The sequence below is a fragment of the Aulonocara sp. 'chitande type north' Nkhata Bay genome, linkage group LG23, assembly GCF_057382095.1.
Source record: "Aulonocara sp. 'chitande type north' Nkhata Bay isolate Kocher_YH1m ecotype deep benthic linkage group LG23, A_spYH_male_GT1.1, whole genome shotgun sequence".
Taxonomy (NCBI): Eukaryota; Metazoa; Chordata; class Actinopteri; order Cichliformes; family Cichlidae; genus Aulonocara; species Aulonocara sp. 'chitande type north' Nkhata Bay.
In genome coordinates this window covers 26449724-26461917 of record NC_141365.1, presented here as the reverse complement: position 1 = coordinate 26461917, position 12194 = coordinate 26449724, and the positions used below count along the sequence as shown (strand labels likewise).

The 12194-nt window shown below is 41.6% G+C and overlaps 1 protein-coding gene across 3 annotated transcripts in view; it reads left to right on the top strand.

Annotated features, from left to right (window-relative positions):
• Window positions 1-12194, top strand: part of ptprnb (protein tyrosine phosphatase receptor type Nb) — a 55834-nt gene that overhangs the window by 33579 nt on the left and 10061 nt on the right. For all 3 annotated transcript variants that reach the window (XM_086282727.1, XM_086282726.1, XM_086282728.1), the window contains 9 exons: window positions 850-929; window positions 2243-2307; window positions 2442-2651; window positions 4702-4998; window positions 5779-5926; window positions 7628-7701; window positions 7967-8044; window positions 8151-8270; window positions 8356-8522. In XM_086282727.1, coding sequence (XP_086138853.1) covers window positions 850-929; window positions 2243-2307; window positions 2442-2651; window positions 4702-4998; window positions 5779-5926; window positions 7628-7701; window positions 7967-8044; window positions 8151-8270; window positions 8356-8522 — 1239 coding nt within the window. The remainder of the gene's footprint in view (window positions 1-849; window positions 930-2242; window positions 2308-2441; window positions 2652-4701; window positions 4999-5778; window positions 5927-7627; window positions 7702-7966; window positions 8045-8150; window positions 8271-8355; window positions 8523-12194) is intronic.

The following is a 12194-nucleotide window of genomic DNA, read 5'->3' as shown; positions in this document are numbered from 1 at the left end:
CGAGGACGTCACTGCTCCTCAACCCGCACAAAAAATAAGAACGAAAAATCTAAAAGAAAAGGAGACGTCCTTTCTGGCTTCAGCCTCTGGATCCTCGCTCTTTGGTTCATGAGGTTCCCCAGACCTGGTGAAGCTGGACGGCAAGCTGCACTGACTTTCTGCTCGTGGAAGTGATTCTTTGACCTGCTTCTCCTCCTGCTCCTCCTTCTTCCTGACCCTGCAGAAAGTTCCGGCCTGCAGAAATCTCCTTCTTATCCAAGCAGATTTCTTTATTAACATCGGCATAAACTCCATGTCTTCACAAGATTTAATAAAATAGTAGCAGTTACAGTTTATTCAGGACATTTCAATGAACAACAGAAAAAAACCCATTCAATTGAAGAAGTAATAAATGCAATAAAAAAATTAATATGCACAAAAATACGCCGCTGTACCTCAGATACAGGAGAACTGTAAGTAATTTTAATGAAATTGAAAGTAAAATACTGAGTTCATCCCAAAGAAACATCTCAAAGAGTCGTTATTATATTAAAATCGTTTCCATGTATCTGGATAAAGTAAATATTAGAGCAGGTTGCTGCTCTAGAATGAGTAAACATTCATTTTTACTTAAATTAAATTAAACATGAAAATATTGAGGACGCTGTTGCAGATTTTCGCTTCTTAGAAGAAAATGAGACTCGTTTAGAGAAGAACTGACCTGAGGAGATTTCTGCAAAGTGTCTGTAAAAAGTAAAAGTGCTCTTTGTTCTCCTGTTGCACAAACTATTAGATTAGGTAACTTATGTTCAGCTGGTGTTTTAATTCAGTGTAAAACTCACCTGCTGGGCATTCTCTGCCTCTCTGCAGTGTGGTCGGACCTGCAATCACCTTCAGGATCAGACCCAACGCCAAGAACCTGACAGCCGCAGATGTGGCCGACAAAGCTGGTACGCCACCTGTTCACTTTTTAGCGCTGCCCGCTGCAACGCTTCAGTTATTTCAGTGCTGTGTGTTCAATCAAAGCAGTCACAGAGGAGAAGACCAGGAAAGAAGGAAGGGGGGAACAAAATGGAAGGACAGAAGGAATAAGGGATGAAATTAAGGGACTAAGTAAGGTAGGATGAAAGGAAGGAAGAAACTGAGGAAGGGAGGGAGGTAGGAAAGATGGATGGCAGGAAAGAAGAAAGAAGGAAGGGAAGGAAGAAAAGATAAGAAAGAAGAAATGTTGGAAGCAAGGAGGAAGGGAAAAAGAACAAAAGGAAGAAGACAACGGAAGGACAGAAGGAATAAGGGATGAAACTGAGGAACTAAGTAAGGTAGGATAAAAGGAAGGAAGGAAGAAAGAAACTAAGGAAGGAGGGAGGTAGGAAAGATGGATGGTAGGAAGGAAGAAAGAAGGATAGAAAAGGTGAAGGAACAAAAAAAAGTGAGTAAGGAAAGACAAACGAAGGAAAAAATAAAAGCAGAAGTGAAGGAAAAGAAAAGAAACTGAAGGAAGGAAGTGATGAGGAATATGAAAAGGAAGGATGAAGGAATGAAGAAAGGATGAATTGAGGAACTAAGTAATGATGGATGATAAGGAAGGGAACTGAGGAAGAAAACAGAGAAGAATGGAAGTGAGGAAGGAAGGAGGAAGGAAGAAATAAAGGAAGAAAATTTAAGAATGAAGGACAAAGGAAAGGAAGGAAGGAAAGAAAAAAGAAGAAAGGTAAAAGAAAAGAAGATCAGACAGGAAAGGGAACAAAAGAACAAAGGAAGGAATCAAAGACAAAGGAAAGAATTAAGACAGGCTTGAAGAAAAATAAAGAATTGAAGGAAGAAATGTAAGAAAAATAAGGTAGAAAGAAAAATGATTAAAAGAGAAAGGAAGGATGGTAAAGAAGAATAAACTAATTGAAAAAGAAAAAATAGCAAAGGAAGAAAAAATAGGAAGGTAGGAACTGTATAGTGTGTTCAGGACAGTGAAACAAAGAAGGACTGACAGAGGAAAGAATGCAAGAAAACATATGAAAAGGTTTTAAATGTAAAGAAACTAAGAAGAGAACAAAACTGGACGAAAGGAAGCTTAAAAAGTAGGAAAGATGCAAAGGCGGTTTTGTGTCACAAACATCACAGGTGTAAAGTACTTTTTCCTTTCTATTATCCAAAACATATTATCATCTGGTTTCTCCATCATTTACACTAACAGAGGTTTATAAAGCCAGCTGATGAGGGAGCATCTTTAAACTTTGGTTTATTGTTGATTGGCTGGTTGAATCAGTTGCAGAGAAGAACTTCCTGGAGTCTGAGACGGGCTTGAAGGTGCTGCAGAGCGGTGTTGGAGAGGTGAGTGCATTTACACATTTATCTACGTTCATCTTAAAATCAGTTCTGTAGGTATTCACTGTTGCTGATACGAGTGGTCAGAGGCTAACAAAAAGGAAGCTGAATTTAGGCTTTTTTCTGCCCACTTGTTACAGAAGAATAATGGGAAGTCTTTGCCCTTGGCGACCAGAGTCCAGCCCCGCTCCCGCTGGGTGTTTGCAATGCTGGTGGCCATGGCCTGCATCGGCGGCATCCTGGTGGCGGCCATGACCATCACCTGCCTGCGCCACCATGCACACCGACTGGCGGCAAAGAAGCTGGGTCTGGGACCAGAAGGAGGCAGCTTCAGCCACCAGGAGTACCAGGTGAGGGCGTACCTCAGGATACAGCAGGTGTACAGAAATGAAATTTCAATGAATGTTACTGCATTGGCACCATGTGGTTGAAATTTTAATTAACTGATAGTTGAAAGTAATTATGCTAGCAGATGGACGTTGAAATATTTGGATAAATGGCCAAGATGGAAAGAATAATAGGCAATAACAAAAGGTTATAACCAGTATAGGCAATAAAAATTCTAACAGTCCGCTAAAGTCAATAAAATGGAAATATGATGTACAGGGAGTGCAGAATTATTAGGCAAGTTGTATTTTTGAGGAATAATTTTATTATTGAACAACAACCATGTTCTCAATGAACCCAAAAAACTCATTAATATCAAAGCTGAATGTTTTTGGAAGTAGTTTTTAGTTTGAGCTATTTTAGGGGGGTATCTGTGTGTGCAGGTGACTATTACTGTGCATAATTATTAGGCAACTTAACAAAAAACAAATATATACCCATTTCAATTATTTATTTTTACCAGTGACACCAATATAACATCTCCACATTCACAAATATACATTTCTGACATTCAAAAACAAAACAAAAACAAATCAGCGACCAATATAGCCACCTTTCTTTGCAAGGACACTCAAAAGCCTGCCATCCATGGATTCTGTCAGTGTTTTGATCTGTTCACCATCAACATTGCGTGCAGCAGCAACCACAGCCTCCCAGACACTGTTCAGAGAGGTGTACTGTTTTCCCTCCTTGTAAATCTCACATTTGATGATGGACCACAGGTTCTCAATGGGGTTCAGATCAGGTGAACAAGGTGGCCATGTCATTAGTTTTTCTTCTTTTATACCCTTTCTTGCCAGCCACGCTGTGGAGTACTTGGACGCGTGTGATGGAGCATTGTCCTGCATGAAAATCATGTTTTTCTTGAAGGATGCAGACTTCTTCCTGTACCACTGCTTGAAGAAGGTGTCTTCCAGAAACTGGCAGTAGGACTGGGAGCTGAGCTTGACTCCATCCTCAACCCGAAAACGCCCCACAAGCTCATCTTTGATGACCAGCCCAAACCAGTACTCCACCTCCACCTTGCTGGCGTCTGAGTCGGACTGGAGCTCTCTGCCCTTTACCAATCCAGCCACGGGCCCATCCATCTGGCCCATCAAGACTCACTCTCATTTCATCAGTCCATAAAACCTTAGAAAAACCAGTCTTGAGATATTTCTTGGCCCAGTCTTGACGTTTCAGCTTGTGTGTCTTGTTCAGTGGTGGTCGTCTTTCAGCCTTTCTTACCTTGGCCATGTCTCTGAGTATTGCACACCTTGTGCTTTTGGGCACTCCAGTGATGTTGCAGCTCTGAAATATGGCCAAACTGGTGGCAAGTGGCATCTTGGCAGCTGCACGCTTGACTTTTCTCAGTTCATGGGCAGTTATTTTGCGCCTTGGTTTTTCCACACGCTTCTTGCGACCCTGTTGATTATTTTGAATGAAACGCTTGATTGTTCGATGATCACGCTTCAGAAGCTTTGCAATTTTGAGACTGCTGCATCCCTCTGCAAGATATCTCACTATTTTTGACTTTTCTGAGCCTGTCAAGTCCTTCTTTTGACCCATTTTGCCAAAGGAAAGGACGTTGCCTAATAATTATGCACACCTGATATAGGGTGTTGATGTCATTAGACCACACCCCTTCTCATTACAGAGATGCACATCACCTAATATGCTTAATTGGTAGTAGGCTTTCGAGCCTATACAGCTTGGAGTAAGACAACATGCATGAAGAGGATGATGTGGACAAAATACTCATTTGCCTAATAATTCTGCACTCCCTGTATGTGTGAGAAGCGAATGTCCAGGTTCTGCTTTTTATTCCCAATGTATGAACTGACTTTAATGTAACTTGCTTTAATGTAAAATGAGGCTTTCCCCAACTCTCTCAGCTGCCTCCAATCACCTTTTTTAGTGACAAAATAGTCCATTCAGATGCTTTATACAAATACAAATCTATATAAACACTTAAGAGGCACAACACAGTGAGAGGAGTGCAGTGTAACAGTGCATGCATAACTGGCTCACCAGGACCTGTGTCGCCAGCATATGGCCTCCAAAGGTGCCTTTGGACGCCTTGAAGCTGCCGCCCTAGGTGCTGTGGGAGGAGCAAGTGGAGGAGCAAGTGGAGGAAGTGGAGGAGGAGGTGGAGGAAGTGTTGCGGGAGGTGCAGTGGGAGGCGGAGGTACAGACTCGAGGGTGAGCAGCGTTTCATCCCAGTTCAGCGACGGCGCCCAGCCAAGCCCCAGCTCCCATAGCAGCACGCCCTCCTGGTGTGAGGAGCCAGCTCAGGCCAACATGGACATCTCTACTGGTCACATGATACTGGTTAGTACTCGATGACACGTAAGTGCTGTGAGGAAGTGAGGAAGCCAAATTTAATAGGTAAAACCTTAGAAAGGGATCAGTCAAAAGGTTCACAAGAAGATTTATGAAAAATTGAAAAATTAGATAAAGTCAAATTTACTTAAAGAGTATCTTTGCCTCACTGCTCATTTTGATGTTAAAAACATTTATAAACAGTCGCCAAATACTCATAACGACAGGACTTGTGTGTAAATATTTTGCTGGCTCTTCATTTTTTTGACGCCATTTGTCTCAGTTGTAGGATCACCAGGTAGCTACAGGATGAAGGATACTCTACGTTATTCTCTATTTTACTCTAAAATGGAAATTGATTTACAAAATTAACATTGTTATATTAAAGAAAACTTAAAATAACAGTTGAGCCCATAAACACATTAGACAAGTGTTGACTGAGGTCATTAATAACGTGAGAAATAGGCTGATTTTCAAATAGATTTCTATACAGTCAGACTTCTTCAAGCGCCCCCTGCTGGCCATTAGAAAGAATGCAGGTTTAAGGCTTTTATATACAGTGTACATACTGGCATTGGTAAGATTTTTCCCAGAGTTAAACTGCACATGAGTTTGGGCACATCTAAAGTGTTAGATGCTTACTCTAAAACTGGGATAAATTTAGTTTTAATTTGCTTTATTATTTTTAAAATCCTAAACTTTGGGTCAGTTTGTTAAAAGGTCTAGACAACACATACATGGTTCTTCATATAATGGAAAGATAGGACTGAATGTCCTATACTCCTAAAGGCTTACATGGAGGACCACTTAAGGAACAAGGACAGGCTGCTGAAGGAGTGGGAGGCTCTGTGTTCCTACCAGGCCGAACCCAGCGCTGTCTCCGTGGCTCAGAGCGACACCAACGTGAAGAAGAATCGCTGTCCTGACTCGGTGCCCTGTGAGTTCCTCAGCAACTTCACTCCCATCAGCATTAAGTATCCTGTAAAAGTTGCTCTGTTAAAACACGGGGCAAAAAAGCTGTCTGAAACACCCTGAGAGTTTGAGGCTGCTTAATATTGAATTATATCAAGATTTTAAGTGTATCTGTGTTCTCCAAAAAGTTGATTCTGTTCATCTGGACGTAGTGTTTTGTGGGAGAAACGTTTCGTCACTCATCAAAGTGACTTCTTCAGTCTCAGCTGACTGCAGGTTTCCCCAATCTTATAAACAGTACATTTGCATAATGACTGAAACCAGCCCACTGAAGGAACAATGGGCTGGGAGGTCAGTTCCTTAATCTTAATTATGCAAATTCTCATGACCATTGATCAACAACCACTGACCAAAACCCACTAATCAAAGACCATTGATCAATGGCCATGAGTACCATTTACAGAGAGTTGCGGAATGGCCGCAATCACAGCATTGTAAGATGGCGAAAGATGTACCCTTAGGCCGCTCCTCGATTCAGAGATGGTCTTTCCCTTTTCACATAAATGACCTCCTTGACTCCGCGCTCAAACCAGCGTTCCTCCCTGTCCAAGATGTGTACTTCCTCAACCTTGAAAGAGTGTCCACTGGCCTGTAGGTGTGAATAGACTGCAGAGTCCTGGCCTGACGAGGTAGCTCTTCTGTGTTGTGCCATCCGTTTCGCCAGAGGTTGTTTGGTTTCCCCGATGTATAAATCCTGGCAATCCTCCTGGCACTTAACAGCGTACACTATGTTACTCTGTGTTAGGGGACCCGATCCTTGGGGTGGAACAGTTTTTGGCGCAGCGTGTTTTGGGGTTTAAAAGCCACAGAGACCCGGTGTTTTGGTCAGTGATTGTTGGTCAATGGTCATGAGAATTTGCATAATTAAGATTAAGGAACTGACCTCCCAGCCCATTGTTCCTTCAGTGGGCTGGTTTCAGTCATTATGCAAATGTACTGTTTATAAGATTGGGGACACCTGCAGTCACTTTGATGAGTGACGAAACGTTTCTCCCACAAAATGCTACGTCCAGATGAACAGAATCAACTTTTTGGAGATTTACTTTCCTGGATGATTGAGAATGCATCAAGATGCATCTGTGTTGATTTCTGGTTTCTCATTCTAGGCTTGAATTAGTAATGGTTTTACTTTTTTTTTTTTTTTTTTAGCTTAGATTGTTTACTTATTTACTTAAACTAAAACTTCAAGGGAACAGGATAGCAAAGAGAAAGTCAGGAAAATCTATAAAAATTAGACAGGCATACTTGGAGACTAGGTATACAGAGCTGTAGCAAACACAAAGTAAAAAGAAGAAGAGTTTCAAGGATGTGGAGCAGATTAGGGTAATTAAGAAAGAAAGAGAAATGTGCTAACGAATGCATAGAACACATTGAAAAGATGAAAGAAGTATTTTGAGGAGCTTATGAATGGAGAATATGAGGGAGCAGGGTAACTTTTTACAGGGAATTTTTAGTATAATTGCCCATCGAAAGGAAAATGCAGTTCAAAAAATTGACTACTCAAAGTGAAACAGTTAGAACATGCACAAAACTTCAATAAAATGTTGACAAATCTGAATTTTACCAGTTTATTCTGGCTATTGCAACCTGTCTGACCTCTGAAGTCACACACAAATTTAAGATAAATACGTTTTGAATACTTATTTCTGTGACTGTTGTCCTTTAGATGACCACGCAAGGGTGAAGCTGAAGGCAGAGATCAACCCTTCGCGGTCAGACTACATCAATGCCAGCACTATAGTAAGTCTGACCCTCCACTTTCACCTAAGCAAATCAAAATGTTGTCCTGTTAGAGAAAAATTAAGGCCTTCTGGCCAGCTTTGGTCTTGCAGACTATTATGGAATTGTCCAAATATCATTTGTAGATCAAAGACTCTCCCAATGGTCTGGTCCTGGTCAATGAAGCAAAAACAACAAAATAAGTCTCCCAGGAAAATGCAGTCCATCCAGTAGATGTGTCTGTCCACACTCTTGACCCCCCGTTCATTTCTGTCCTCTTCTACAGATCGAGCACGATCCCCGTATGCCGGCCTACATTGCCACCCAGGGCCCTCTGTCTCACACCATCTCTGACTTCTGGCAGGTCAGTTTAGCTGCTGATCAGAACAGTGTGCAGACATATGTGAATAATTTGTATCAGATCGGTTTTAAATGTGTATGTTAATCAGCACCTGTGTACTTTGTGTTAGATGGTGTGGGAGAATGGATGCACTGTGATCGTGATGATGACAGCTCTGGTGGAGGATGGAGAGAAACAGTGTGACCGCTACTGGCCTGATGAAGGCTCGTCCCTCTACCATATCTATGAGGTGATGAGTGCGTGAGAGGGTGTGAGTCTGTGTGCGTGTGCAGCAGCAGCAGGGGTGATTTTATTCTTATTGTGTGTTCGTCCAGGTGAACCTGGTGTCGGAGCACATCTGGTGTAACGACTTCCTGGTTCGAAGTTTCTACCTAAAGAACGTGCAGACGCAAGAGACCCGGACGCTCACTCAGTTTCACTTCCTCAGCTGGCCAGCTCAGGGCATCCCTACCTCCACACGCCCCCTGCTGGACTTCCGCAGGTACTGCAGTTAAATGCCAAACTGAGAGAGTTAAATCCCATTCAAACAAGGTTTGAATGGGAGGTGGATTGACTTTCTTATTTATGGTCTTGTGAAGAAGAAAGCTTTGAAAGGACACTGTATAGTTCTGTGAGAAACTAGTACACCCTGACTGCTTCCATTGGAATTAACAACATAAGTAGCAGTGAGGTGTCACTAATCAGATGCCCATGATTAACTGATCATTAGTGAGTGTAAGCACCTCTATAAAATCAGAAATTTTGGCAGTTTATCTGTAGCATTTAGTTGTGTGTTAACACAATGCAACAGTGTTCCCAGGTGTGGACGTCCCAGTAAATTCACCCCAAGGTCAATGCTGTGCAATGCTCAGAGAAACTGCAAAAAACCCAAGAACTACACCTTAGGCTCTACAGGCCTCAATTAGCATGTTAAAGTTCATGACACTACAATTAGAAAATGACTAAACAAGTATAGCTTGTTTGGAAAGATTGCCTAGAGAAAGCCTCTTTTATTTGAAAAGAACATGGCAGCGCAGTTTAGGTTTGCAAAGGGGAATCTGAACAAAGCACAACACTTCTGAAACAATGTCCCTTGGACAGACGAGACCAAAGTAGAGATGCTTGGCAATAACCAAAACCAGCACATCTGCACAAATACCACACAGTGGAGGAGGGGAGATGATTTGGACTTGTTTTGCAGCCACAGGAGCTGAGCAGCTTACAGTCATTGAGTCGACAATGAATTTCTGTCTATACCAAAGTATTCTAGAGTCAGCTCTGACAGATAAAGCTTGGCCCAAACTGGGTCATGCAGCAGGACAATGATACCAACTCAGCAGCAAATCTATAACAGAATGGCTGAAAAAGAATTAAGGTGATGCAATGGTCCAGATCTCAACCTGACTGCAATGCTCTGATGGGACCGTAAGAGAGCTGTGCAGGAACCTCAATAAACCAAAGCAATGTTGTAAAGACGAGTGGGCCAGAATTCCTCCACAACAATGAGAATCCTGATAAAGTCATACAGAAAATAATTACTTGAAGGTATTGCTGCTGAAGGTGGTTCTACTAACTACTGAATCATGGGGTGTACTTAGATTTTAACAGGACTGCAGAGTCCTGTGAAAGCTTTCTTTTCATTCAACTGTAAATTAAAAGTGCTTTACATAACATAATTACATACTTTAAATTGCTTTTTATTGCCAGTGTCTGAAGAGATTAAAATAAACTTTAAAATTTGAGTTTCCTTGAGTCTCACATTGCCTCTAACAGCTTGTCGATTGATTTCTATGTGAAGTACTCCAACAGTCCAAAGGATGTGTTCCTGACCAACACTAGCTGATAATAGCTTAACGAATGTGAACTAACTATAGGCTACCTTCACTACATAGACTCAAAAACAAAGTCCACATAAGGGCCAAAAGCAGTGCTGCTGTAGAACCACTGAGAACATTAGCACGTACTTGATTAACTTATAACAAGGGCTCCACTAGCTATCATGTGTGGTTTGTCACCTAGGTGCCATGTTTTGTAAGAAGCAATTTGTCCATGACGATACATGAAGTCAATTTCTAAATTATGGTTATTATTTGATTTCAAAACACCAAGAACTCAAGGCTTCATAACAGTAATCCACTAACCGCTAGCTGATGTCATGTTGGTCAAAGTGCTAGTTGGCTAGCTTGCCAATTGACTTCACCAGCTTATCCATGATGATGACTTCTATATAATGTAAAACAGCAAGAGCTCACACAAGCAGCAAATCAAGCATGCATATCAAGTAATACTTGATGTGCATGCTTTGGAGGAGTCTAGAAAATAAGAAAAGATGACAAAATCTTCCTTCAAAAGAAGCACCCAGCTATCCTCCCTCTGACCCAGAAGGAACAAAGTCATGCAAACTAACAATAAGGTAACTTAAAGACGTTACCTGATAAATAAACACTATAGATTCCCCCATCTCAGTCTTTCAGCCATCCGCCTCACTCCCTCCTCTCCTCCCACCCTGTGCGATGGAGGTCAGCGGGCCCCTGGTTTAATTTTGAACACATCTGTCTGTGTCATTCTTGTGGTTTGCAGCTAGTAGTCTGGGTCCAGTTGCATAGTCACAAAAATGATCATTGACTGATGTGGCTGCAGCAGGAGGTCCATCACAGAAAACCCACTTCTTATCTCTGTCTCTCTCTATCCATCTTCAACATTTATCTATTTCTTTCTTAACCTACAAAAGCTTGTATTTAAAAAATATCTGTCTATAAAACATTTTTAAACACATGAAAAAGGACAACATTTTTGTTTGTACAGTGATAGGTAAATTATGGCTATGCACAGATTCCTAATTTGTGGTTAGGTCAGAGTTCTAAATTATCATCCAGTGCTAAGTAACTTAATTAGCAAGAAGCAAAATAATGAAATACAAAAAAAAAAACCCCTCCCAAAATTGATGCACAAACCTCCTGGAAATCCTTTGCCAAACAGCAAACTCGATTATTTGTGAGATATTAGAATTAAAATAAGTATGGCCCATGAACCAGCTCATTCAAAACACCTGTGCTGCTAACTCCAGTATTCAGATAATAATGTGGTCCTGTATTCTCCAAATCCTGTTATGATATTTATTACTGCTCTCAAGCAAAATTTATAATTTTTACCTTATAAAGTGCAGAGCTTAATAATACAATTGTTACGGGCCCCAGGAATGGTGCCACAATAACAAAGAAGAAATCCCTGCAAACACAGGTAAAGTTCAGGATCAATGAAGACAGTGCACTCGGTTTGCCTCTCAGATTGCATCTGACTCGTGGGCGGAAGTCCATCCCCCTAAAGCAACCGGGTTGCACCTGTCTTGGAATAATAGTTCCGCCTGGGGTGTTGCTCCATTTCTTTGTACCTTCTATACAGTTTATGTGACAAAATAATGCACTGGTTAGGTTGGTCATGTTGTCAAAGTCATTTTGGATATTAATAGCCACAGAAAATAACTGATAAACAAATTAAATAAATTAAATTAAATGATTAACACAAAAGTGGCCATGCATTTTGGGTGTGCCACACACTCCCCTACAAACCAAAAGTGGCTCCCGACACTTGCAATTAACAGTGTAAACTTCCATTAACTCTGAATCAAACTTTAACTCTTCACTCAATATACTCACAAATTACAAATACATATGGGTGTGCAATGATTTTCTACATTTTCTGAATACCCAACACTATATGTACCCAAGGTCCTATGCCCGTCTTAAACTCAGCAGCAGATCGGGTAAGTGACAGCGGAGTGTACACCAGGCATAATATGGATGGGTTGGACTGAATGCCAGTACGATTGTGGACACTGGTGCATATAGAACACTGGCTGTACACCCACAGAACTAACAGCAAGACGTGGCTGATACGTTGGCTGGCCAAGGGAAGAATAGGTCAGTATCTGGCCAGGTCTCCTCTGCCTTGTAGATCTCCTTAGTACGGGCTGAGGTCCAGGTTGAGACCCTTGAGTGTTTTCACTGGAGTCATTGGTCTGGGGCGTCAGCTGCTCTTCGCCAAACTCTGGTTCCTCCACAGGGGGCGAAATGTCATTCTCTCTCTCCTGCTCCATCTCTCCTACACTCACTCGGTCAAACTCTGATCCCATAGGAACATCGCCACCCTGCATGTCACCAGGTGTCTCAGGACT